General features: G+C 39.1%; 1 protein-coding gene across 1 annotated transcript in view; it reads left to right on the plus strand.

Annotated features, from left to right (window-relative positions):
- The window catches only part of LOC139721357 (uncharacterized), a 176,580-nt gene extending 149,870 nt beyond the window's left edge, over positions 1-26,710 (plus strand). The window contains exons 19-22 of the mRNA XM_071632674.1: positions 9,663-10,353; positions 24,400-24,641; positions 25,255-25,441; positions 26,072-26,710. Of these exons, the coding sequence (XP_071488775.1) occupies positions 9,663-10,353; positions 24,400-24,641; positions 25,255-25,441; positions 26,072-26,415 (1,464 nt within the window). The 3' untranslated portion in view covers positions 26,416-26,710. The remainder of the gene's footprint in view (positions 1-9,662; positions 10,354-24,399; positions 24,642-25,254; positions 25,442-26,071) is intronic.
- The last annotated feature ends 1,185 nt before the right edge of the window (positions 26,711-27,895 follow it).

The following is a 27,895-nucleotide window of genomic DNA, read 5'->3' on the forward strand; positions in this document are numbered from 1 at the left end:
GTCATTTCATTTGAAATATGGTGCTTACATTAAATTTATCATAGTGCTTATGATATGCTATTCATAACTGTCCTATAAATCATTATCCGTTATCACAGTCTCTGTATAAAACCTTTTGTCTGGTATCGGCACGCTTGAACAGACAAAGTGTGGATTTACATTAATATGTTGAAGGCCCATATTGTAAAAAGGGTGATTGTAAATGGATAATGATAACAATATCTTTTCTGTACACATGAAGATTCCTTTAGAAGATAAGCACAGGATCAGTGGAGTGTTTCATAAAGCTGTTCGTAAAGTTACAAACGACTTAAGAACGACTGGTGATCAGTTCTTGTGCTGAATTATGGATATTTTGATAAGTATAGCACATCAGAACTGATCACCAGTCGTTCTTAAGTCGTTCGTAACTTTACGAACAGCTTTATGAAACAGGGCCCTGTTTAGATATAAAGCGATAGAGCAAACTCATTTATGTCGAGGCTCAACATGAGCAGTGGCCCAGTGGCTCAGTGCCACTAAAAATTTATGTCGGGCCATCAAATTATTAAAAAGTTTATATTTCGGTGACCCTATCAGGCAGCTAGAATTCAAAACGAAATGTTATATTTCCTTTTATTTTAGGCCACTACATTTCTTTTTTTGGCCACCAAAACTTCACATTCCGAGATTTTAATGGCCTGAGCAGGCCTCGAGAGCAAAATGTAAGTGTCGAGCCTGTAGACCTTTGTGTTAATGAGATGTAAAAGATTAATTTGATCATAGCCCACCATTGTAACTCTAATGGATCTATAAGATTTAATGCTCCTCATAGAATTGTCATTGAGGGAAGTGTTTGCTTGAGCTAACGTGTCATATCCCTGAATGTATTTCATTGGGCATCTCCTCTAGAGTGTTTCTTTATACGGTTCTCTTTAAATATTGTGTTGTTACACCTCAGTTGAATGGGCTTAGATACATAACAATCAGCTCTTTGTTGGGAGGGGGCTGGAAGGGAGGGATTTATAAACTGCTAATGCATGTACCTTATTCGGCAATATGGACTATTTTTATGAACAAATAAGAGGGTTAACATGTTTGGGTAATACAGATATATTTGATGGCAGATGACATTGTCATATGTTGAGTGTCTTCTTTCCATCTTGCTGGCAAGATTTCCCCACCATACTACCCTCTGGACATGACCCCTATCATCAATACTCCCCTCCTCCCATCCCTTTGAGAATCCTTGTCGAATCCTGAAATATTCCCTTCACATCACTTCAGTGTGACTGTAGAGAGTCGAGGAGAGAGAGAAAAATGATCCTCTCCGCATCCTGTTTCCGGAGTATGTCTCCACTTTTGATATGATTTTTCTCCCTCTTCTGACCTTTTTGGGATCAGCGGGAGAGATATCAGGTATCACATCCTTGAAGCAGTACTCCTTTTTCTTCTTTTTCATTTATCTCTTGGCTGAGAATGTGGAAATTTTCCCTAACCACCTGTGTTATGTTCAAAATGGGGGTGCCTCCTACCTTTGTGTACAGCCTATTTATTCTGTGAAGAAAGTTGACAGGTATCACAGAAAACACTCACAATCGCAATCTGGAAATTTAACAGTGTTGGATATAGGGTCTGCTTCATACAGTTCATAATGAATGTTCAATCATAGTCTTACAGCCAGGCTATTAACTTTATTTCTTCTTCTTCTCCCAAGAAAGTGTTGCTTTACCTTTCTGAAGATAATACATTAAAGGTCATATTACGATGATTTTTCCCACCTGTATGTCATCCAGCCAAGGGGCAGACTCTGGGGGTCCCACCTGTATGTCATCCAGCCAAGGGGCAGACTCTCTTTGTTGTGCCATACAAGATTATGATGGAAAACACAGCTTCAAATCCAACTCAGAATGCAAAGAATAAGTTAGATCATGAATTTCTTTAAAAATCGAAGCAAATATTGAAGCTTGCCTTTGGGGAGGCTGTTAATCAGTAATACTTCCTGCTTCTTATCATGTTTGTCACATTAAGAGGTATCAAAGTCTGACCCAACACTCATCCATTGGATGGCATGACTGTATGAACAGCACAGTAAAGATGACATTTTGTTTTGTCCCTCCCTCACTTTGAGCCTCTCAGTTTTAATGGCCCGTTGAGACCATTTTTCTTTCAAGGGAAATGGACTGCAGTTTGCATGATGAGAGTTTCACATTTGAAAAAGAACTTGTTTCTAATCATGTTCCTGTAATGCATTTTCAAGTCATGTTCAGAGTTACAGAATGACAGTAGAAATGAGTTACTTTGTTGGCCACCAACTGCAAGTGAAAGCCCATATACTAAGAGCTGTGTAACAAACTTGATGGTCTGTCTATCAAGCCAACAGCTCACCCCTTATGTGGGAGGGTATGCACATATAATGTATGTACTGTGTGAAAGTAATAACAATATTGAGCTAGATTCCATTCCTCAATTATATTTTGGTCGTCAAACTGTTCAGATGACTGAGGTGCATCCTGAATTGAGCAAACTCTTTCAAAACACACCTCCATAGACAAGTATGTGAGCTCAAAAATTGGTTTGCAACTGGAAGAACTTGATGTTCAAGTTTGCTCTCCAGATAAACTCTGTTACTTGATTACCATGAAACATGTTTCTGAATATGTTCACAAACAAGTCCTTTTTAAATAGAAAACAGACTTGAGTTGCCTTGAAAGAGAGTCAACTCTCATCTCCTGCAAATGTCAGGGCTGACATGAATATCACACAAACCTTCATGTCATAATGGCTATCATTATGGGCTCAGGTGTGAATGTTCACCTCTTAGCTTCATGGTTATTACTGTGCTATGATAGAAGGTCATGACTTGGTTTTCATTTTGTTCTTCTTCCAGGAGATATTGTAATGATAGCGGTAGCCATGGTGATACCATAAATTATCATTTCATCGTGTTAACTACTAACATGTTCATGTACAAAGATCAGCCATCCATTGTGGTCTCTTGATTACCTTGAGGTATTCCTGATAACTATAGGAATCACCATGGAAGGTGGAAAAATCTAAACAGAAAAATGTTTCTATAAAATAAAACTGGAAATCACATTTTGAAATCAGTGTCATTGATGTATACACTAATGTTATCCCCATCATAATCACTTCATAACAGGAACCAGTGCAATTCCTGAGATTGTCCTTTCTTTTTCTTTGAAAGCACATACACGTTGTAGGTCATCGGTGAATTGCTGTAAAAGAGAAAACATATATGATGCCAATCTATTTCTGTGAGTATGATTTTGAAATCAGTGTCCCTGATGGCATGATTTCTCCAAATGGGACTGTTGGCTGCAAAAAGGTTTTTATTTGGTTTGTTTGTTTGTTTTTTCATAATCACTGCTGTTGCTACAAAATGCCAGCAACTTTCTTTTGGTAAAAACCGTATTCAAACTGTATTTCCAAGGGAATACTGTTTGTTTTTATTTAATGGTAACATTCATGTTTCAAGTCATGATTTCTATGGCTTATGATGAAGTTCTGTAATGCATTCAAAAGTTTCAAATCATCTCTACTTTTTTGAAACTGCACTCCAATCTGTGGAATGTCAGTTTGTTGCAGACGTGTTAGCATAGAGTGATGTCTGTTCTATTTTTCTGATACCATTCTTCCTGCGTCACATTTCTCCTCTGAAGTATTACTGGACACGTGCAGTTTTTGTGCCTGACCTATTTAAATCTTGCCCCTGGTCCAGCGTGAAATGTCATCATCGATCGTGCAATCCCACTCGTCCTCGTGAGGTATCTACTGTTAGAATTCTGTGTGGTGTAGACACCTGTTTTCTCTAGAAATGGGACTTTTCCCTCTGTGTGTTTGAGAGAGAGAGGGGGATGATAGATTGATCAATGGATAGATAGATAAGTGAGGTAGATAGATTTAGATAGAGAGAGAGAGAGAGAGAGAAAGAGGGCGAAGATGAGTGATTTCAAAGACATTGATTCATATAGCTTACTATATCTTCACATCATGTGTAAAGATGCACCTTTAGCAATAGAACAGTCTCTTGAGAGTGTTCAGATTACAATGTCCAATTCAACTTTTTTTTTTTTCACATTAATGGAACTGTGTTCAAACCGAGGGACCTTCATGGTATCCGGAATATGTTGCTGATTCTTGTAAATCATACTCGTGTAAACCAGTCTTTGATCCACTGATGTTTTTCTCAATAGTTTCAAGTTTAGACGAGAGAATCATTGTCAAATTTAGCTTGTCATTTTTTTCTGTCTTCATTTTATCTCAATCCGTCAATCATGGATGTGTAGAAGTTACCATAGGTAAGTGTGTGCTGTGAGCTAGCCTCTCTATTAAACACATTTGGGTGAATTTTGCAATCTGTCCTCACCAATGTCCCTTACAAAGACAGTTAACATCCTCAATCTCAGAGATGATATCTAACTGTTTTTCTTATTTATTGACTGTAAATGATGTGTATGGACTAAACAAGCTTGGTCGTGCAGTAATGAATCTGTCACGTCTGTACAATGTGAATATGATTTAAACTGACTAACAATTGCATTTGATTTGTTGAAGTGTACTTTTGAATAATGTCCTGAGATATATCCTAGAACAAACCATTAATCCTGCCTGGAACTTGCCTATCTCACTACCACTGTATTAATATCTATATCTTTTAATGTCAGACTGGCATGGAGGCTACACAAATGTGGTCTTGAGTAATTAATTTTCTCCTATAGCTCTGCACATAGCACACAGCCATATTTCACAGTAGTTTCATACTCAGCGAAGCTTGCCGTCATGCCATACGGGCGTATCTCACAGTATTTTTAATATCCAGCCAAGCTCAGAATCGCACTAATGGAGATTCCGTCTGATGAAGGAAAAGTGATGCCTTGCATACACCTGTCCCATCATGCTGTGAGTGTATTGAGGCTGATTTTTAACATACAAGGGTAGAACAGGTTTGATTTACTCAAAACATCCTCGGGGACCAACCGTGATTAAAGCATGAAACAATAGTGCCGTTTTCATTTCATTCAAAATAATGCTTTATTTTGGGTTTGCGATCACAATAGCGACCCAAATTTCGAAATTTTCACAGTGTGAACAGAAGTAAAGTATTATTTCACAAGATTGGATCCCAACCGAATCACACAATTTTTTTTTTTCAGATAGATGCACCATGAATGCACCATTCATATCGCTCCATCCTATGTGTACCAACTCCAACTGTGGTGTGTCACAATTATTGAATTGGAAAAGAATACCATTAATCTTGTACATTGTACATTCGAAGACCAGCTCTTTGCAGTAACCGAGACCCAAGTTTCAACATTTTTTACAGTGAGAACGATAATCAAAAAGACGTGACCCTAATCAAGACATAAATTTCAAAATTTTGGCAATGAGAACAGCACCAATGTAGAAGACTATATGAGTGTGATAGTATGCTTATAAGCAAAGAATGGATGAACAAGACAAAATTAGACAACATAGTGAATCAGTAGACAGCCTGAGACATTTCTGAATTCAAAATTTTGAAATAAAAGAGAGATTCAGTACAAAATCAACATGTCTTCACATGAGAGTCCTACTGTTTCTATAGAGACATTAGGATACCCTGTTTTGGGTTAGAGCTTTTGAAAATCAAAATCAATGTTAGATGGTTTACAGTCAAGCATAACACATCATTATATTACATAGTTTCAATGTCATTATCACTTTGTTACTGATCAAAGTCTGACTAATAAAAAGACATCAGAATGTAATTTTTGATATTTATGCAGATACAACTGTTCCTCAAAATAAAGGCCTTATTTGGTATTTCCTTCAAACTTGATTAAACTAGCTATTCTATGTAGGCCCTATGTTGCAAAGTTTTTCAACCAATAATTGTTTCATTTATAAGTCTGTTCTTTGAATCATTATGTTCTTTCTCTCTGTCTCTGAATAAGTTGTTCTCTCACTCTCTCTCCCCTTCTCTGCCTTGTTTTCTATCTCTATTCGTATGTCTGTCTGTCTGTTTTACTGTCTGTCCATCTGCCTGTTTTTCTGCCCATTGACCATGTGAGTATTATTTGTTCATCATTTCCTTTTGTGATCAACGAAAGTAAATCTTCATTCATTACTTTGTATGAGTTGACTCAGACAAAGGGAAATCCTTGAAGAGCAGGCATGAAGGAATGTTGGCAGTCTTCATTTGAATTCCTCGTCTGGATTAGTGGCAGTCCTTTATGGCCTCTGATCATTGAATGGATTGATAGATGAAAAGAGTCCTTCCCAGTTTACTCATGACTGTTCTTAGAAGAGTTGAGTCTGTACGGAAGTGAAGCACACAATCTTTTAGAGTTACGTTTGTTTATTTTTAGTCTGAAGTACAACTTACCACGTGCATGAGCTTAAAATGTGGTAGCCAATGCATTAGGTTATCAAGTAAACTTTATCGGATTAGGTCACCATGATGTACATTTCACAGGAGGACAAAAAGCGTTATGTTTGGTAGTATATCGCTATACGTTTGCAAAGATATGCATTCCATTGGAGCTTCAGCACTTATACTTGTGGGGCATGGGATACTTTTATTTGTGCTCTGTGTCATAACTCAAAATCTGACTGGCAGACCAGACTCGGGTTGCCAAAATACATTTTTGGTATTCAAAGACACACCTGTTACTAGTGTTAGGTAAGAAACCAATGGCTGACCCCCTCCCACAGTTTGAATACCCCATTACTGTTTGTGATATTTACAAGGAGTTTGGTTCAGTGTAATGCCAACTCAAAGGTCTCTGTACAAAAGTTGTGCTATTGTTGTGCGGTCACTCAGTCGATACTAAACAGAAAGGCCTGGCAGTTTACATCGTTAAGTGACATAAGGAGCAATCAAGGTATAAGATCAAGCCCTTTCCCGAAAACTGGGTGAGTTTTTGGTAAATCATGGTGTGGGATCAATGTATTGTAATATAGCAGGCTTTGGGTTTTCTCTTTTTATCCTGGAATACTATTTGTTGGTTGATGTGTTTAGATCAGAAGAAGCCTATCCTATGTCATGTGATTCCTTTGATGTGCCTCTATCTCCATGCACATGGCATATATGTCATTTACATCAACAAATTTTCTCAGTAAACCTAGTTTTGTGATTCTTTGTTCATAGATGCATCGCATACAGAAGAATATGCCTCAGTGAAAAAAACAGTGGATACACATCAAGGCGTATTCGTACTGGTAGTGAATATTAATAATAACAGATCAACATGCTCGATTGTTGGTGGTAGATGGTCGATTGTTGGTGGTGGAGCAGGTGAAAGAAATGAGGTAACATATACATGTAGGGCCTAAAGTAATGCCACATCTGTCTTCTCATTAAATCAAATGATTAAAATATATCTTCATCACCTTTTTTCCCCCTGTGCTTGGTTAGTAAGACATTACTTAATAGGGATGTTTAAAAAAAGAAATAAAAATAAAAAAACACTTATTTCAGGTTTGTGCTAAGGGAATGTATGTCAGTATTATCCCCCAATAGTCAATTCTACCCCCATCCTAGACATGATTGGAGGTGGAGAAAACAAACCAGCGTCCTGAAACTGCAAAAAGCTTTTTACGACAGTCAGCACCTTTTTGAGACATAGGCTTTTGTTGGATTTGGGGTAAACTTGATTTGAAGTAAACTCGATTTAAGGAGGCAGAAATCAGGTTTTAATAAACACATCTTATTGAAATCTAACTGGCAGTGATAGTGATAGTGACAATGGTATCATAGGACCGATGTTTTGACTTGGTCTCATCTAAACAATGCAGGTTTGGGCTCTTCCTGTTTTCATGGAGAATGATTGGGAAATTTGATGGTGTGCTAATCTCTATGCAACTCATTGTAACCTACTTGTATCAATCTATGTTGCAATGTGTAAGGGCTTCAAACGGAGGGAAGTTCCCTACTGCATCAAGCGACACATTCTGTGTGTGTGTGTGTGTGTGTGTGTGTGTGTGTGTGTGTGTGTGTGTGTGTGTACAAACACCATATATTTTTTCTTAATCCGTAAAGTTTATTGACCTCAACTCTGTACTGCATTCTTTTTTTCTTTTTCTTTTTTGAGGGGGTAGGGGGCATTGCTTTTGGAGCTGAAAGGGGTACTTGCATGAAATTCCCCAATGGTTGTACAGTTCATGAATGTTTGTGTACCAAATGAAGCTACACTTAATGATGACAATAATGCCTCTGCTTGAGAAAAAAAAAAGGCATATAAGAGGTGCATCATAGAGTAGTTAATTAACCCTGCCACTACCAGAAGCAACCTGTTTTAATACAATAGATGTGGTACTTTTGAAACATTGGTGTGGAGGGGATTAAACAGAATAATGGCCCAACATATTACATGAAGAGTTAGTACATTTCACTGGATTGTGTGTATCCCAACAGTAACCCCAAACATGGTGTGTCCAGATCCAGATGTAGTACATAATACACGATAGCTTATGCTCTCTTTGTTGATCATATTGCTTTCTGGGAAGCTCTGAGATCATTTTCTTGGGGATAAGATAAGCTCTGTCACGTGTCTGCTATTAAAGAGAAAGATAGAAATACATAGGTAGACATCATATTCTTGAGGAGAAGTTATATTGGACTGTTGAAACCAAATAGTTCCATGAAAAACAGTTATTCATTTTATTTTTGTAATGCCTGCAGCAATCATGTATACTGGAAGTAGAAGTAATGTACAGTATATGTAGAGGAAAAATGAAGGGCTAACATGTCACGTTGAGGGACATGGGGGCACGACATGTGATACAGACTGAAATGAAAGTAGCAAGCAAATTCAATTCTAACTATTCCTGCCAAATATCAAGTGACACACGTAGCTATGGCTCACTGGGGATAGCATTTCCACCTCTCCTAAATCACTTCATTGAGAAAAAAAAAACTAAATTTCCCAGTAATCCAAGATGTTTAGATCCCCATTGGGGGGATTAATATCTCAACAGAATAGACTTTGTTTGCTGGAGAAAACTTAGGACCACATCAATAATGTTGCCTACCCTGCTGCTGAATGGAATAATCCTAGAACTTTACTTCATCATTGTCTCCTTATATTTCAGGTTTTGCAAGTTTTGCTCCCAAAACAGAAAGCATGGACTGACAATTTGGTGTAACCTTGTCCAGCTTCGTCTTTTTCAATCCTGACTGCCAACCACACTGGTGGACTTCCCCTCACTGTGGAGATGTGGCTATATTTATACCTGTCTCGCACTTCATGTGGGTGGCTGGCGCAAGAAAAACAAAATATGATCTGTTTTTAAGAGCGGTATCTGTTTGGATTGCTCTCATTCACTTAGTTAGACTGCCAAGTTTCAGACGGACATGAAGTGTTAGATGTGACGTGAACTGTCTGTATAGATTGATTTACTGCCTAGTAACCACCATGATTGAAGCACCGATAAATCCTCTTCTATGTCGATTCCTACATGATGTGCAGAGCATGCACTACAAGCAAGATGTACAAAGTTGTAAATGCAGGTTTACCACAAACAGCCTGGTAAGTAAAGTAGTCATAGCAAATGTGTTGAATGTTTCAAATCTGTGATTAATATTTACTAGTTTCTCTGGGTGAAAGAATCCTTTCCCGGAAATACTGACTCGTAGCTGATACAAGATTTATTTCTGATTTCTTGCTGTCTTCTAGATTGATCGTATTCCCGGCGAGCCATTGGGCCTGGAGATCAGTGGAGGCGCGGATACGCCAGAAGGTTGTATCTACATCAGCAGGGTACCAGACCACACGGCCGCCCAGCGCATCGGTCGGGTGCGGCCAGGGGACCAGCTGCTTGACGTCAGTGGGAACTGCATGGTAGGCATCACTCACGGCCAGGCCATGGAGGTACTACGACAAGTGGAGAACAACACTGTGCATGTGGTGGTGGCACGCAAGAAGCCAGAGACGGAGGAGAGCTATGATGAGAGTGAGGAGGAGGAGGAGGAGGAGGAGGATTACGTAGACAACCTAGCAGTGGAGCTAGCCAATGCTGGCTTTGGAAGTGATGGGGAACCAGCAGGTGCAAGCTCTGATCTGGAGTGCAGCAGTATTCCCCCAACATCCCCTGACGGTCAGCTACTGTCACCAATCGGATCATCCGATGAATTAGATGGCGCTGGTTTCTCTCGCGTGAAACAATCCACTCCTCAGCATGGACTACATCTTTTGATGTCAGAGAACAATAACTCTAACAAGAGGAAGAAGAAGCTGGCAAACCTGTCTCCGGGCATCAATAGCCCTTTGCTGAGGAGCCCCACTCTGTCAGAAGACGGTGTGGAGGGGGATCCTTTCCGATTCAGGTCCAACCTCAGCCCTAGGACTAAATTGGGACATATGAAAGGTAAGTCACAGCGACTCAACTTTTCTCCCACTGGCATGATGTCAAAGCTGAGAAATGAATTGTCTCAAATTCCAGTGGTAGGCTATAATCTATTTTTGCACATATCAATAGATTGATCTAATCACACAAGATCACACCAAGTTCTGTGAGAAAGAGCTGATGAGAGAAGCAGAGAAATAGAGATCCAAATTCTTAAATGTAAAACTTTGGGGAATTTTTTATAGGATTTCCCCTTTATTGGCAAGTTAATGAAGTCTTTCTGAGTGAAAATTTAATTTGGTTTAATGCAAGAAAGCGTATATGTCCAGGGCTAGCAATCAATAATCAGTATGGGATTGGGTTCATAGACTATTTTTGAACTGTTCAAAACTTGTCTACAATCATTGAATTACCACAACTGACCTCAGGATCTGATATAATCACCACAACTCTACTTCACAAATAAGACCACGATTTTAATGTTGGCTCAAATTTATTTTGATAGACATTTTAACAAAAATTCCCTGATCTCCTACTAATAGCAAAGTGTGGCATGTATGGCCGAGTGGATTGTATGGCAGTGGGAACCTAGCATTACAAACATGACCAGGGCATAGTACTGTTTCCACTGTGAACTAGCTGGATCTGGTTGTTGGCATGTTGCAAGGTTGTGTGGTATGAAGGAGTCTCTTGTTTTGTCACTTCTCAAAGCAGCTTAGGAGATTTTTGTAATCCACAGTGAATTAGGGCCATGATTTCACTTCAGAGCAGAAATCTTACAAATGAGTGTTTTCTACAGAACAGGTCCTTCAGCATGTTTGTGCAGATTATGTTTGAATCTGAATAGCACGAAGGTGCAGAGAGTTGAAGTTTTCAAGTTTGATGCACAGTATTACATAGACTAGATCTACATTGATTTGATGCTGCTGCTGCATATGTCTCCTTCATGGTCTCCCTTCTACATCCCACCACCCTCCCTCTGTGCTCTGTGGTGTCAATTCCAGTCCGGCCTAGGAGTGTCCAGGTGTGATGTCATTGATTCTCAGAGTGGCAGATGTTTAGGATTGATGATGAAGGTTCACTGCAAGGCTGACTTCATGGTTGACTGCCTGCTTAGAGTCATCCATGGGGCAGAAAAACTTCTCACCTGACGTCGCATATGTCTTCTCATTCTCTCTCTCTATTTCCACATTTTCCTTCTCCTCCTTTTCCTCCTCCTATTTTTTTCTCCTCATCATTCTCCTTTTATTCCTCATTTCCCGTCTCCATATTCTCCCATCATCTGAGACTGCCATTACATTTGTCAATAGACTGATGTATTGCATCAAAGGAATAAACTGAGAAAGCAATGCTGTCCAGTTCTCCTATTCATACTGAATATAGTCCAGTTTGTAGAAACTAGTTTGAATATTTGCAGCTGTGATAGAAAATTATTGATTGATCTCAATGTTTTATCAAGAGACTTAGTTGTCTGCCAATGCAGACAATAAAATAGAGTATGTTACAAGTTTGGACTTAGTAATGTTTTTCTTGGAATTCAAAGCAAAGTTACTCTCTTAATTGAGAAGTCATTTCTTCTCTCTAATGCTCAAGAGAAGTAACAATGTAATGTTGACTGTGTATAATAATAGAACCCCTCTCTCCATTACTCATCAAAGAAAACAATGAGGAGCCTAATTAATTTCATGTCTATGGCAACCTCTGATGTGAAGTTGCACAAATTTCCATAGTGTAAAGACTGCCGCGCTGAACATCAAAGACTCCAGGTAATGTGAGACAAGTACAGCTTTGATGTTTCGCTTCGATGACGGAGTTGCTGCGGCAGAAAGTGACGTCATGGTTACCCTCCAATGAACATTCTCAGAGCGGTGTTGCGCATTGTAGTGATCCAAGTGGGAGCAGATGTCTAAAATTAAAAGACTTCCGGAGGAAGTTACTGGAACTATGACACAAGACTTTATGTCATATCTCACTTGTGACATCATACCATGTCTCTAGACGCAAAGCAATTAAGTCATGTGTTCAGACTCTGGACTATGCTTGTTCTATGTTGATTCTGTTTTTGCAGTCTTATCAAAATGTAACTGTGTCATTTGCATGGAGAAAAACAGCTTAAAGTCAAAGTCCAAACTTTGTAGATAAACTAATATCATCACATGAATAAATGAACATTAACCCTAAAAAGGCTGGGGGGGGTTGAATCAACCCCCCCTCAACATTTTTTCGCGACTTCTCCGCGGCGCGAAATTTTTTGACCGCGCCGTTCGCCGACTTTTTACTTTCAAATCTCGCGCATCTTTTGACACCATTTTTGTGAAAATCGTGCATACTGTTACAATGCTGCATAACGTTTTATACAAGCCTGTCAGACCGAAAGTGGCTCAAAAACGTGATTTTGTGTATAAAGTCCATGCAAATGGAGTTTTCTCTTCTTATTCATAGAGATATGATTATTTTCACTTTTATAGGCTGAAACTAATTAATTTTAGCATAATTATGCTTGAAATAGGTTCTGTCATAAATTTTGCGGAAAAAAGATGATAAAACAAAAGGTCGAAAAAACATAGAAATACATAAGAAATTTAACAAACAATAAAGTATATAAGAAATTGATTTTGATACCAATTTTTTTTCAAGTACATTGTTAGGAATGCTACAAAGAATGTTTTCACCAAAAATTAGGATTCTAGGAGCTTTAATTTCTGATTTAGAGCAAAATATATGATTTTATGCATATATTAGCATAATTATTATGACGAAAATTTCCATTTCTCTTTGTATGCTTGGTAGATTACGCCACAGGTAATGCACGTGCCAAATTTCATGGCGATTGCGCAATCGATGGCCGAGATCTGGGGGGGGGGGGGGGTTGAATCAACCCCTCCCGGCCACAGAACACCCAAAAAAGCCCGGCCTGGTTAGGGTTAAATATTTTTGTTTGCTGTTAACGTCCTGTCTTAACATATAAGGCAGGGAGATGGGCTTCACAAAAGAAAATTTATTTCCTTAAGTGCCAGGGAGAAAAACAGCATAACGTCAAAGTTCAGACTTTGTAGATAAACTGATATCATCACATGAATGAGTAATATAAAATCTTATGTTAGCTGAAACATCCTATCATAAACATAGGGCAGGGAGATGATCTTCACAAAAGGATATTTTATCTTCATTTTCGTCAGTTCCATAAACTTTGGCTGCGTTAACCCAGTTAATGTGCGTGGCATGTATGGAGTATGTGTATTACACTGTCACCTTATATGTCATGTTTTATTTATTGACAAATAGGGCCTATGTGTAACATAAGTTTTACTTATTTTTGTTTATGGAAGAATAGTTTGAGAATAAAAATGCAGAAATCCGAGACAGCTTTTCAACAAGATTTCGTAAAATGATTTTTTTTTTTAGCCTCTCCAGTGTTAGGAGACAGTTTCAACATATGGAGAGGACCCTTTTTATGGCATTGATCTCCCCCCCCCCCCCCCCCCCACACACATACACACACATACTAGAATAGCAGGGCAGTGACATGTGACCAGTGTATGGACACAAATGGGTCAAAATCCTCAAAATTACAAGACAAACACCTACTGGTATTATATTTTTTTACGGCTCTGGTGCCAACCTGCTACATGTTGGTAGTTCCTGGAATCAGTGTCAACACAACATTGGGAGGGTATGAGAGATAAGATGGCAGGGGTATGACATGAGGCCATTGTTAGGTAGCTATCAGAGCATCATGACTGTTGACACAATAACACCGTTCATTTTACCTTGCTTTGTGTGACAACCGCCTAATCTTATTCCTTCAGTAACCCTCTTGTCAGCTTTAGCGTTATAAATACGCAACTTTACAATAGTTTCTACAGTGTACAAACCAAACATGTATGTGTAATCATAAATCACGAATGAGTAAGCAGAGAATTACGAGGAAAAAAAAAAATGTCATCACTCAAGTTGCCCCTTTTGATGAAATTGCAGCATGCACACGGGTTAGCTGTGTGACGTGTAGTCCACCACTAGCGTAGAATTGTACACACACACCCACATACATTTACATTACAAGTTATGTGTTTGTGGTTAGAAACAATGTCATATGGGACATATCTTTCCTTCAACCTAGTCTGTGTTTTAGAGATGGTGATGTAATTCCATTGAGTGTTGAGGTTATTATAGCCATTCTCTCTACATTGATGCCCTTTGGGTGCCCTCATAGATAGGTTCTTGATAGTAATAGGATTGGGGCCATTTTGAATCTTTCCTTTCTTTCTGAATTATTATTTTTTTTCTAATGCCATATCGTATCTTTCTCAGCAAAAGTCAATTAGAACATAAACTCTACAGATTCTTTTAGTTCTTTTCAGGACTATATGGATAACCGGGTCGATGACTCTTGGGCCACTGTTGTTTACTTACAAAGTGTAGTTTCATTGAAGCCGCAATTATGTTTATCCATAAGTTGGTCATTGTTTCAATTTTTATAGTGTTCAAGTTCTTCACTGTGTATTACTACTATGGTATGTGCATACCTTATGTATTAGTAATGTTTAGGTCATTGTATTGTCAGTTATCATTGTTATGGCTACTATGTTTACAAGAAAAAAAAATGAATAATTCCGAGAGCAGTCCATCCCTCCTTGCCAAGTTGATCTCTTGCCTAGCATTGAGGTTGAAAACAAAGCCAATGCACAAGTTACTTCTTCTTTTTTTTTTAAACCAAAGTCAGTGGAAAGCGTCCAAACCATGAAATATTGTCTTCGGATGAAAAATTATGTCACTTACATGCAATATGGAGGGAATAAACCAACAGTCTAAATTGAAATTTAAAAAAAGAATAAAAGAAAATCCAACCCTTAAAGATTTCACAAAGATTTGAATAGTTCCTGTCAAAAGTCCTGACATGTTTCTGTTTCTATATCTACAACTTACGTTGTATATAAATACATCAGTATTTTATCTTTTCAGCCTGTCCGCAATTTCTAGAAAGTGTTAACCTTGTTATCTGGTTTCCATGGCAGGAAATTGTCCATCGTAGTTCAAACCACTAGCGGTCATTTGCATTTAGTATTCTTCTATCTTCACCTTGTCTGACCACTTCCCTCCTGGTAAACATGACTTTGAAGTCTGTAATTGGGAGAAGAGAGCAATTAAAAACTCTGTTGTACTTGTATAAACACTGCTGATTACTCATCATCTTACTGCAGGTGAAATACACTGATAATTGCATTCATGGCAATCAGGAATTGACCTACACAAAACGTAAAGGATGTACAGGTGTACATTCTATTTTCGTCAAACTCTTCTTTTCCTGTCTGCTGTTTTGTCCCGTTTCTTCTATCCCATTGCGTTGTTATACTTTGCACTCACTGAGGTGTGACATGAAATTCTGTGAATTTTCTAACGAGTATGAATTACCATTAATGTCAGGAAGCATTGTGCAGTAAATGTAGATATGTTTGCTGCAGGGTAAATCTTTTATGTCAAATTTTTTCTTTCTTTTCTTTATTCCACCAGAGCATCATTAGCAGTACAATGTATGTGTCCCACACTAGTGATGCCTGCGTGTAGAATTTCCTTATAAGTTCAGTGCTGATTAGTGACCAAAGTGTGCAGCCACAAGGCAAACATTAGCACATAACCTGGTTGGCTAGACAGATTGTTTGAGTTATAGGCAGCAGTGGCTGTGAGCACATGTGCTTTGGGCCTGTCTGTTCAACGAATCCACGTCATTCACCTACCACTGCCAAGTACTTCATTTTCATGAAGGGGAAACTTAGTCTCATCTCCAGGCTGTAATGATATATGAAATATTATGCAGCTCAGAGGACATATATTAATAAACAGAGAAAGGTGATATGATCAAAGTTTGATTATTCAAGATGGATAGATAATGGGCATGTATGGTCTTTGAAAAAGAAAAAAAAATTAAATACAGATTTTGTATTCTAAAGACATGAACATGTATCATCTTGCTGTGTTTGTAATTTACATTAATATTCTTTGGCATATGTATCACATAGCATATATATCACGACATCACACTTAATAATGATAACATGCAGAAAATATTTTTGTATGAAACTTAAAATGCTGAAGAATGCAAGTCTGTCTCCATGGCAATACACTGTAGTTCTTAGTTTGGTGTGTGATAAAAATGTCTCTTCCACTGAGTATTCGTATCAAGTTCACAGCATCATAACAATGATTGCTTTTGACAGAAGAAATTGCACTCTTTTCTTCCATAATGGATGGCAATGAAAACAAAAAGCAAACATGAAAAGGAGTTGTGAAATATGCATACTACAGAGTATTAATATCTTCACAAAATTGCTATGGCCTGATTGTAAAGTCATCTAATGAAGAGGAGCCCCTTCTGGTAAGAAGATTGGCTTGAGTTGAGACTAGCACAAGCGTGTGAAGCGTGACACCGAGGAACTTTGATAGATTGCCATTGGAGCGTGTTTGCCATGGTTATAAAGAAGGGTGACTGTGGTAGGGGGATTCAAAGCCGATTTGTTGCTGGAACAGGAAGCTCCGGTAGTGCCTGCACAGGTGTGCTTTGATGCAGAGCTAGTAGAGAAGGGGAGAGGAGGTTCACAGGGCTGAAGGGTGCTCATCTCATTGTCCAACCTGGGTTACTTTTGGCTGAGGTCGTCTCTTTACCCATTCAATGTTCACTGGTGTACAACATTAGCACAGATTTGTTAGTGTCTACCGGTAGAGAGTGTCAGGTTTTCCATTCAGTGGCAGTCTTCTCAAAGTGTGTGACAGAGATCAAACCAGACTGGCGGAACTTGGCTGAATCCTGCTAATTGACGTTCCTCCTGGTGTGAAGTTATTACCTATTACCGTCATAGAAATCAAATCAAATTGGGATTACGTGATTGTTTGGAAGAAGTGAGACTTAAAAGACACCAATATCACCGTGGCAGAAGAATCTGGTCAAGCTTGACCAGGAGTTGTCCAGCAATCATTGACCACTGAACATTTGCTGGACTCTGACTGAAGACGTCATGACAGCTACTCTGCAGATCAACCCATGGTGGGACTACGGCTTTTATTGTAAGCTTCTCTTTCTTCTAATTTACCTGTATTTTCCTTTGACTGCCTCTACAAAAATCTTTCTTGCACTACTTGCCTTCTCTTTATTCATCTTGATATAGTGCATAAAATGTTTCCCAGGGAATCAGTTGAGACATCAAATTATACCAAAAGAGGGTTAGCTACTATAGGTCTCTTCTTCTTCTTGACTAAAGATATAATGACACTAATGGTCAACTTTGTATGTCACTCATGTGTACCTGTCGGTAGTTATCACATGGTAACATTATTCTCCAGCTTGTGGAAAGAATACCAGTACCTCATATCAGCATACAGTACCTCTTTATCCAGTGTGCAACTTGTAATAGTTGCCTCTTTCATATCCTTGCCCTATTAATATGCCTATTGCTAAATGTTCATTCAGGAGCTTACTCAGAAAGACAGACCATAATCTTGTGACTAGTCATTTAGATTTCTGGTCATGTTGAAAAAAAAAAAAACACACACACACACACACAGAATATGATATGATAGACATTATAATGATTAGACAAGTTTCTCTGTAAACCCATTACAGACCAGATATGTCATGTTATCTGCATAGCTATGTTTAAGGTACTGTTTAACTTTGGGAGCAGCGATTTAAAAAATATTTGAGTTATCACATTTGATGTTAATGTGTGGGTCAGTTGTATCACAAAACATCCTACCATGTAAAAATTTTACAATGAAGCCTAAAATGTAAGGAGATATCACTATTTTTCTGAGTAAACTATAACTGCAATTGGTTTAGTCTAGAAACAGTTTTATCATAGCTGTTGTTCACATTTTGTAAATTTGATAATACTTTACATTGATTATACAGATTAAATTGTGTACATTGGTAGTTTCTATCCCTAACTCACATTTTAAAACTATTTTGAAACACAAGAGCTGGATTTTTGTTTCATCTGCAAATGGTAAATAATGCCCTTAAGACTTCAATTTTCATGGGCAGTGGTGCAGTCAAATGAACATTGCTATACATGTAGGTGAGGGAAAAAAACAACAACTAAAAACTATTACAAATTAGTCACTATATTGCCTCCAGATTTTAGAATTTTTGAATTGAATTGAATTGAACAGGTTTTATTAGAAATCATGTCTGGCAGCCAAAGGCTGAATGCCAAGTAAATCATGTTTTCATGTTTTAATAGGGTGACTTCAACCATTGATGAATTCAACAGTCGACAGTCTAAAATAACCTTTGATTTTTCAAATGTAGTGAATAATCATGTAAATAAATATACAAAATGAGATGAGCTGAATAAGTCTTGCACATCTCCTACACCATGAACTTAGCTTTGTAGTTGGTTACCATGGAAGTGTTCATGCATGAAAGTGAAAACCCATGGGACTCCGAATCCTTTTCCATATATATTTTTATTTTTTTTCCAATTAAAAGCTTCTTTCAGTCACTGGCTGTGTTATAAATACCTCAGGGATGACAGACAGCTCCAAACAAGATTCCTTGATCCACTCCCAAAGCTACCAGGTCAGCTTGTGGCAGCTCAAAAGTTTCAGTTATAATAAAACTGATAGCGTGATATTGAAGTTCTGAAGACCACCTGACTAATAACTAGCCAGCATGCTCCACTGTCTACTGCCATTTTTAGAATATACCATGTAGGTTATTTGAAGTGGGTGGCAAACCCCCATAACAACAACAACAACAACAATAACAGACCCTGAGAGTCAAATATAAATTTAGCATTGCCCTGAATAGAACTCAAACTATTTAGAGTTTCTCTATGTAAGAAGAAGAAAAAAACCCAAATAAACCCTGTAACTCTAGATGAATATTTTTATCCCACTCAAAATTTGTATACCGGTATTTTATTATTATCATTGAGGGGTAGAGACACAGTGTTTGTGCCTTCAGACTTCAGTGTTTGGTAGCCATGTCTGATTCTTGTGACAGGGTGTAATAAGGCAAAACAAGTTTGTCTTAAAGTATTCTTGGATGTAAGGCAGGAAGTTCACTGTCATTTATTTTTTTGTTTGTTTTTGTTTGTTTTTAGTCAACCAGCCATCTTACTGAAATAGATGGGCCACATACATACTGCCCAAAGGATGCTCCAGATATATTTACCATTTGCTGAGGTTGTTTGGTTATAACAGGAACATATTTTATACCAGTTGGTATCACAGCAGTTTAGAATTATTAATGTGTGCAGTAGTGACATTTCATAGACAACATCATATTTATGTTTATTTTCCTGATTTAATGATCATGAAATGACAGTAACAACAACACCATCTGCAGTCTGGCGTCTGTAATTTGTACTAAATTGATGTATGCATCCCTATGTAGGCCTATTCCACCACAGACAAAAGCAACAGCTGAAACTACTGTTTATCTTACAAATTTCATGAAATGTTTCATCACTCCTTTGTAGACTTGTTTTAATAGACAGGTTCCCATGTTTGTAAATGAAATAGTTACTGAATATTTGTCTCGAATAAAATATCTTTTTAAATAGTTATAAAAGGACACAAGAATGAGAAAACAGTCATTCATCACTGTATGTTTAAAAGAAAATGCCACACAAAACAAAAACCAAGTTACTAGGTCATGCTTCTAGAAATGCTGTGAGTAAGAGCTCTTACGATGAGTGGATGCTACCCAATTGTCATCAGTGCGAATCCTAGAGACGCCCTGGTATTGGTTTTATGCCTCAGTGAGTCAGAGGGTAGCAGAAGGAATAGAAACCTTTGCCCATTTAGCGAAGCTTTTGTTATCAAGTAGCAATTATGTGTTACCTTGCGAGGCAGTCATGCGCCCAAACAAAGCAAATAGCCAGTGGGCCTTGTATGTGATTAAGATTGACCACTATCAGTGGACATAGTTAGGGCAGAATTATTCAGTAGTTTCGTATAGAATTGCTACCACCAATGGGTGGGGCTGCTCCAAGGGAAGAAGTTTGTGCACATGTTATGTGGGGGCGGGATGATATCATGAGGGATTCCACCATTGTGTGAGTCAGTACTTCACACTGAAATGATTTCCAAAGAACAGGGGTAAACTCCCATGAGATCAGCACGGGGGACCATTGACTGTCTTACTGAGAATGGGGGGGGGGGGGGGGAGGGGGTAGAAAACTTTAGTAATCACACCTCACATGAAAGAAACATGATAAGGCAGGCATGTGGGAAAGATTTGCTGTCACCTAGTAAACCACCACATGGTTGAATTTAATACTCCCAGGGACTTTGGGGTTTTAGGAATAAAAGAGGAGGTTGGATATGTCAGAGTTTTGTTACAATAACATGTGATTTTAAAGAAAAACAAAGCTGGAGACCTTGCTGTAAAAGGGATGAATGTTATCCCTCTGGGTGCTATGAGTGCTGATTAGCACAGAAAACCCCATCATTGCATGCTCTGTCCAAAGTCCCTTGCACAGAAATGGTTAAAAGACTTTTATCAGGTTGCCTTTTTTTTTCTCAATGTCTAAAGCAAGATTTGAGGGATTTCCCTTTCTTCATGTTGGTGCACTGGGCAGTGTCCAATATTTGAAATGCATTCAAGTATGATTCACAATGAAGTTTTCTGCAGAGAAAAAAAAAAAATCAATTGTCTAAGATTCTTTTCTTTTTTGTTACTGTTCTAGTGCTATACGAGGGAGGGGCTAACCACTAATAGAACGAATACATCATTTACATTTTTATCTTCCATCACTGATAGCCCAGCTTCGTGTGGGCGTATGAAGAAGTGACAAATTATGAATTGCAAGCTTTTTTTGCCCTTGAAATCCCAACAGCTGGCTCAGCCACTGTGACTAGTACAACATCACTGCTGCAACGTGTTTGCTTTATCAGGTGTTTGTGGCAAGTCATGGGTAACATGAAATCCTGGGCATGTTTGCAGGTACACTTTGTATCTAGAGCAAGCATATTCCAGGTCTCTTATTTGGATAAAATGGAAGTAAAGCCCAAAGGGTTTGGTGCCACCCACTATGCGCAATATTCACACCAGCTTTTCAATAGTGATAAAATCATTTTTATTTGTTCATTTATTCAGTTATTTATTTTTATTTATTTACCCCTTCTGTTTTTAGCTCACCTGAGCCAAAGGCTCAAGTGAGCTATTGCGATCGCCCTTCGTCCGGCGTCCGTCGTGCGTCGTGCGTCGTGCGTCGTGCGTCGTCCGTCGTCCGTCGTCCGTCGTCCGTCGTCCGTCGTCCGTCGTGCGTCGTGCGTAAACTTTTTACATTTTCATCTTCTTCTTGAAAACCCCAAGACCGATTTTCATCAAACTTGGCAGGTAGCATCCCTAGGGGGTTAGGAACTCAATTTGTTAAAATGGACACCATGCCCCACCCAGGGGGCCCCCAGGGGGGCCCAAACCCCCCAAAATTAAGGAATCTGTAAAAATCTTCTTCTCTAGAACCAGAAGTGATAGAGCTAAGTTAATACTATGAGTTAGTACATTGATGACTGTAGTTTCAAGTTTGTTCATGGCAGAATCAGGGGTGCCCCCCTTGGGACCCAGGGGAGGGGGGTGGGGAAGGGTTCTAATGGGGCCTAAATTGTACATTTTCATCTTCTTCTTGAGAACCCCATGACCCATTTTCACCAAACTTGGCAGGTAGCATCCCTAGGGGGTTAGGAACTCAATTTGTTAAAATGGGCACCATGCCCCACCTAGGGGGCCCCCAGGGGGCCCAAAACCCCCCAAAATTAAGGAATCCGCAAAAATCTTCTTCTCTAGAACCAGAAGTGATAGAGCTAAGTTAATACTATGAGTTAGTACATTGATGACTGTAGTTTCAAGTTTGTTCATGGCAGAATCAGGGGTGCCCCCCTTGGGACCCAGGGGAGGGGGTGAGGAGGGGTCCTAATGGGGCCTAAATTGTACATTTTTATCTTCTTCTTGAAAACCCCATGACCCATTTTCACCAAACTTGGCAGGTAGCATCCCTAGGGGGTTAGGATCTCAATTTGTTAAAATGGGCACCATGCCCAACCCAGGGGGCCCCCAGGGGTCCCAAACCCCCCAAATGAAGGAATCTTTATAAATCTCTAGAATCAGAAGTTATAGAGCTGAGATAATATCATGAGTGAGTACATTAATGACTGTAGTTTCAAGTTTGTTCATAGGAGATCCAGGGGTGCCCCTCTTAGGTAGGGGGGGGGGGGGGGGGTGGTTGGAAGGGTCCAAATGGGGGCCTGAATTGTACATTTTCATCTTCTTCCTGAAAACCTCATGATGGATTTTTGTCAAACTTGGCAGGTAGTATCCCTAGGGGGTCAGGATCTCAATTTATCAAAATGGGCACCATGCCCCACCCAGAGGGCCCCAGGGGGCCCCAATCCCCCCAAATTAAGGAATCTTAAAAAAATTGGGCCCTTATTGTACATTTTCATCTTCTACTTGAGAATGCCTGGTCAAATTTTAATTTAGATTAGTGACTGCGTGAAAGGTGAACTTGCGATACTCAGGTGAGCGCTAGACCCGCGGGTCTCTTGTTTAATTTAGTAATTTATTTTGTTATTTATTTTTATATTTTCTACAGAGATCCTTTGAAATGGTTTATATTGGCTGAATCATTAACAAAATTGTGCTTCTTTGCCTCATGTAAAGTTATATAAGCCCAAACATGATTTATCTTGTGAAAGCCACCCAGTAGTATGCTGAGGATAGTAATGATAAGATGTCGATGCAAAGGATTTTCATATCAGTAAGTTTCCTCTGATACTACTAATACTACCTGTCATCGTGATCCAACCAGTGATACAGCATCAGGGCCATGCATGTTTAATTGAATGGTGACAGAGACACCTAAATGTCAAGGTAGCTTTTGTGGTCGACCTGATTTGCCAAGTTTTATGTGGAAAGGATTCAGACGAGTAGAGCGACAAGGTTGTATGCAGAAACAAATCTTACATCCATCACAGAATTTAACTTTTGACCTTTGCAGTGTCTAACGTAGATTCAAAAATGTGATGCACGGTTGTAGCTGCAATTGCCATGACTTTCCTATTGTTTTATATACCATGTGTACATGTAGCATGCATCATGTGTGCAGTCAATAAGGACAATTAACTTTTTTTTCTGTAAGGCAGATCTTACTCACATTTCATCACGTCATGTAATACAATGTAGGTCTTGCTGACCAAAGACAGTCAGTCTATAGGAAGATGTTTTTGTTTTGTTCCTTTTCTTGCCATTGAACAAATTGTCTGGAAGATTGTTTGTCTGCTTGTGCTTACCTTGTAAGTCTGTCTCATTTAATGTTGAGATATTGCCAGGATGTGTTTCCATGGCAACAATCAACTTTGTGGCTTGTAGGTAAACAGGAAATGTGAAGAAATGAGAAAGATGGCACACTGTCAGCCATTGTCTGGTCAGTAGCTTGGTAGTGGGACAAACACAGGAAGTCTTCATTGTAGGACAGAGCTCATAGGATGAACAGCCCTTCGTATCAACATGTAGTCAGTCAGCTGTTCAATGTCATTGGATGACTGTTGAAACAGCGAGCACTTGTCTCTGTTGGTTGCCTTCTTATTCTTTTTTTTAATGCTTCCATGCCATGATTTTACGTTATCAAGCTTTAGAGAAATGTTAATATGTATATTTATGAACATTAAGTTTTTGTCTCAATTTTGTAATGGAAAGAGACATAAGAACCATAAAAAACTTAGTCGATGCAATCCCCCCCCCCCCCCAGTAAATTACTCATGAAAATGTTTGTTAGATTTTATTGGGATAGAGGTTTACAATGCAAACCAAACTATAAATCGAACCAAGATGTGCAAGCTATTCCAAAATTTAGCATCAGCCTCACAAATACAGCAACAAAGACTGAGTGTCATACAAAAAAGTAAATGGTCAATTCCTCCCCATCCCCAGCAATTCCCTCATGTTCATAAAGTGCCATGAAAGTGTATTCATTGGTTGTACATTCATGATTTGAGAGATGAAACAAACAAACTTGTTAAAAGTGTGTTCAGTTTTGACATCATTTTGATTGTTCTGTTTCTTACCAGATGATACCAAGCCCAGTTTCTCCCAGCGAGGTCTCCTAGAAAGATCCTTCTCAGAGAGCTCAAACTCTACCATCCTCCTCTCAACCGGAGAGCTGGAGAAACTCATCGAGGAGGCCAACCAATCCCTGGATGAGGCAGATGACAGCGACATCGCCGTCATCGTCCTCCACAAAGACGACGAGAACCAGGGCTTGGGGCTGACTGTGGCTGGTGGTGTCGACCAGGAGGTTCGAGAAATCACGGTGAGTGTTTCGCTGTATTTCTGCATGACAGCTCCTCGTTGAATACATTGCAAAAATGAAATAAATCAACATATTGGCATTTGCACGAATTACCACAGTGTTTTGAAAAGGCCTTACTGGTGTAATACAGGCATAAAACTGATATCGTGTACTTTTTAGGCATGATATTCTATAGATTTAAATCTGATTTCAGATTTTTTTTTGTCAAGTCTACACACATTTTGCTTTTTCCATGTATCAAAATCACCTGAAATTTTTGATTTCCGATTTTTTCAACAAACCTCAATATCATACCTGCTTTTGTTGCATACTTTTTCATACGTTTACTATTGCAAGTAATAGGATCATTAAATTGATAAACATTTGTGATGAAGACGTGCCTGTGAGGAATGCCTTGAAATGAGATGACCACACCATGAAACATTTTAGGGATTGATTGTCTATCATAAAAGTGCTACTTCCTTGTATATGATGTAAAGATCAACTTGTTGCATCTACTTTTGTGATTGCATGATATCCCATATAAATAGACTATCAAAACCTGGTTGTACTTGTTCACTTTGAGACAAGTTGCCATATATCAAGATGAATTTTTATGCCAATTGAATGACAGGTGCATAGAGTGATTCCCAGTGGACTGGCTGACAGGGATTGTAGAATCCAGCGAGGTGACCGGCTCATCTCAGTCAACGGCAGAGTCCTGAAGGACGTGACCCACAACCAGGCCCTGGCCCTGCTTAAGACCAAGAGGAGAGATGTGGTCCTGGTGGTGGCCAGACCACTGGAGCTAGAGGAAACAGGTAAGAAGGGTTGCCATGGAGATCTCATCAGGAACACAATGAGATGAGCAGTAGTTTGAATTGTACATTTTCTATTTCAAATTCTTCATCAAAGATTTTCTCAGTCTCAGAGAATAATAGGTAGTTGACCTTGACGGAATTTTGTTAGGGATGGAGGTGGGGTGGGATGGGAGCTGTTTTTATTAGGGGCATGTATTCTGCATAGCATTGTCAGGGTCCCCATTTCATAGACAAAATGCAGTACCAGGGTATATCCATGACTTCCAAGCATTGCTATACAATTAACTAAAAGGTGATTGGTCATTTCAGTGTTGTTGTAATTATTGCAGGTTGCAAATGTACAGTGCATAAAGAACATGGGCTTTGGTTCTAGTAAAAACATTTCTTTTCTTTTCTTTTGTTTTTTCTTGTAATGCTCAAGTGATATATCAGATTGAATGTTTTTGTGATGTAGTATGCTATGAGCAGTTCAGGTGCATCTGGCTGTGAATTTTAACCCATTGAGGATGAGCTGATTTAGCTCTAACACACATTTCCCATAAATAGCTGCCATAGTTTTAGCATGTAACCCATGCATCATTTTTTAGGAAGTAAAAAATCATGTCTGTTGCCCTTGTGTCTTTTTAACAGAGGAAGAAGGTGATACAGAGGACATTGAGATGGCCAAGGGTCCAGCAGGTCTTGGTTTCAGCGTGGAAGGTGGGAAGGGCTCCCCCAAGGGTGACTTGCCAATCACTGTCAAGAAGATCTTTATGGGAGGTGTGGCAGACCGCAGCGGACTGCTCCATGTTGGTGACGAGATTGTGGAGGTCAACGGCAAGAAACTTTTGGGACTGACGCACTTTGAAGCTTGGACTTTCCTCAAAGCTGTCCCTACAGGGATGGTCAAGTTAAAAATCCGCAAACCCTCTACGAAGGAGAAGGAGGACGAGGAGGCAAAGGGGATAGCAAAACTATCAGCCAACCTTGAGTAGAGAGGGCGCTATTGTATGAGGACACTATGACATCATTACAACCATTGAGGTGCTTGTGTGGCAAACAGGCTGACCTGCTGAACTGGTCTGTAATCAAAGGGGCTGCAGTAGGAGACTATTAGGGTGAGGATGTCTATGCAAGCCATCGATGGACAGACTTGAGCATGAAGCTTCTCAAAGCTTAATGATGCTAACAAGGCTTACAGTGTGCTAGCTTGAAGTTAGCACAAGAGATGCATCAGACGTTGTCTTGATTGCTAAGGTATAGCTGTAGAGATGAATAGCCTAATACGAGAAACAAACTGTGGAGTTGTAGGAATTCTTTCATGGTGACCATGAAGCCCTGGTTTATAAACAGGGACTGAATGTTGCTAAAGCTAACTTTGGCGTTGCTGCTGGTTCACTGAACAAGTTGTGATTCAGTTTAGATAAGAAGGAGTCAAACTATCATGATTTATTGCACTCTGTAAAGGATCGAGTTCTACATCTGAATACAGACACTGGGCAGGTTTTTTTCAGCAATTCACACCAGTTGTCATGACTCTGGGAGCCAGTAAGTCTAGATTTTTTTTTTCTGTCATAAAGACATGGATATGTCCATGGATATGTCCATACAAAGTCTTTGGAAGGTATGCATGCAAATGTCAGTTAGTGTTGATGAAGAGCTGCCAAGATTTTCAAGAATAGTTGTCACAGACTACATTCTTTCTCCTGTGGTAATTATTCATCACCTTTACAACATGCTAAACCATGAAGTGAATTGTACTTGAAGAATAGCGGACAATCAACTGTATTCAAGGAGGTTAAAAGGCCCCCTCTTGAGACCAATTAGTTTATTGCAGTATTAACAGAAAATGGAGTCGTGAATGAAGAGAAAGTGATGAATTTCTCTTTGGATGTTCAATATTTGCTGTTTTGGGTGTAATATGAAGACAGTCACCATTTAAAGAGGAAGTAATTCTATCAGCTTCCTGCTGTATTTGGAGAAGTTAGAGAGATTTGGAAGTCTAAGTAGATGGGAATCATTTTGGCAGTGAAGGAGGGAGAGAAGGCTGACAAGGTCAGATCAGTGGAGGGTTGTGATTAGGGAAACATCCATGATTGTTTCTACAGGCTGTTTGTTTGACAAGCAAGTTTTTTTTCCAGCTAGTCTGTTGTGATGATATGACAGGAAGTTTAGTTCAAACCTGCCAGGAAGTACACTCCAGGAAGTATGGGGGTGTAGAGTGGGCCCCTTAGTGCTCTTCTATACTCTGTTGTGCTCACAATGGATGTTATGTAATAAAGTGTCTCGCCTTCTTTGGGTTAGAGCAAAAATGCAAATGAACACATTATAGTAATTATCTTATTGATACTCAAAACTTGTTTGTTTGTACAATTAGATCACCCTACTTTTTGATTTCCGATACATCCTCTGCACATGGCATTAAGTGGAAAACAGAGAATTGGACATAAAGTTATGCCAGAACAATTGTGCCAC

This window comes from Diadema antillarum, unplaced genomic scaffold (genome assembly GCF_040938485.1).
Source record: "Diadema antillarum isolate AM-2024a unplaced genomic scaffold, OU_Dant_1.0 scf00000141, whole genome shotgun sequence".
Classification (NCBI taxonomy): domain Eukaryota; kingdom Metazoa; phylum Echinodermata; class Echinoidea; order Diadematoida; family Diadematidae; genus Diadema; species Diadema antillarum.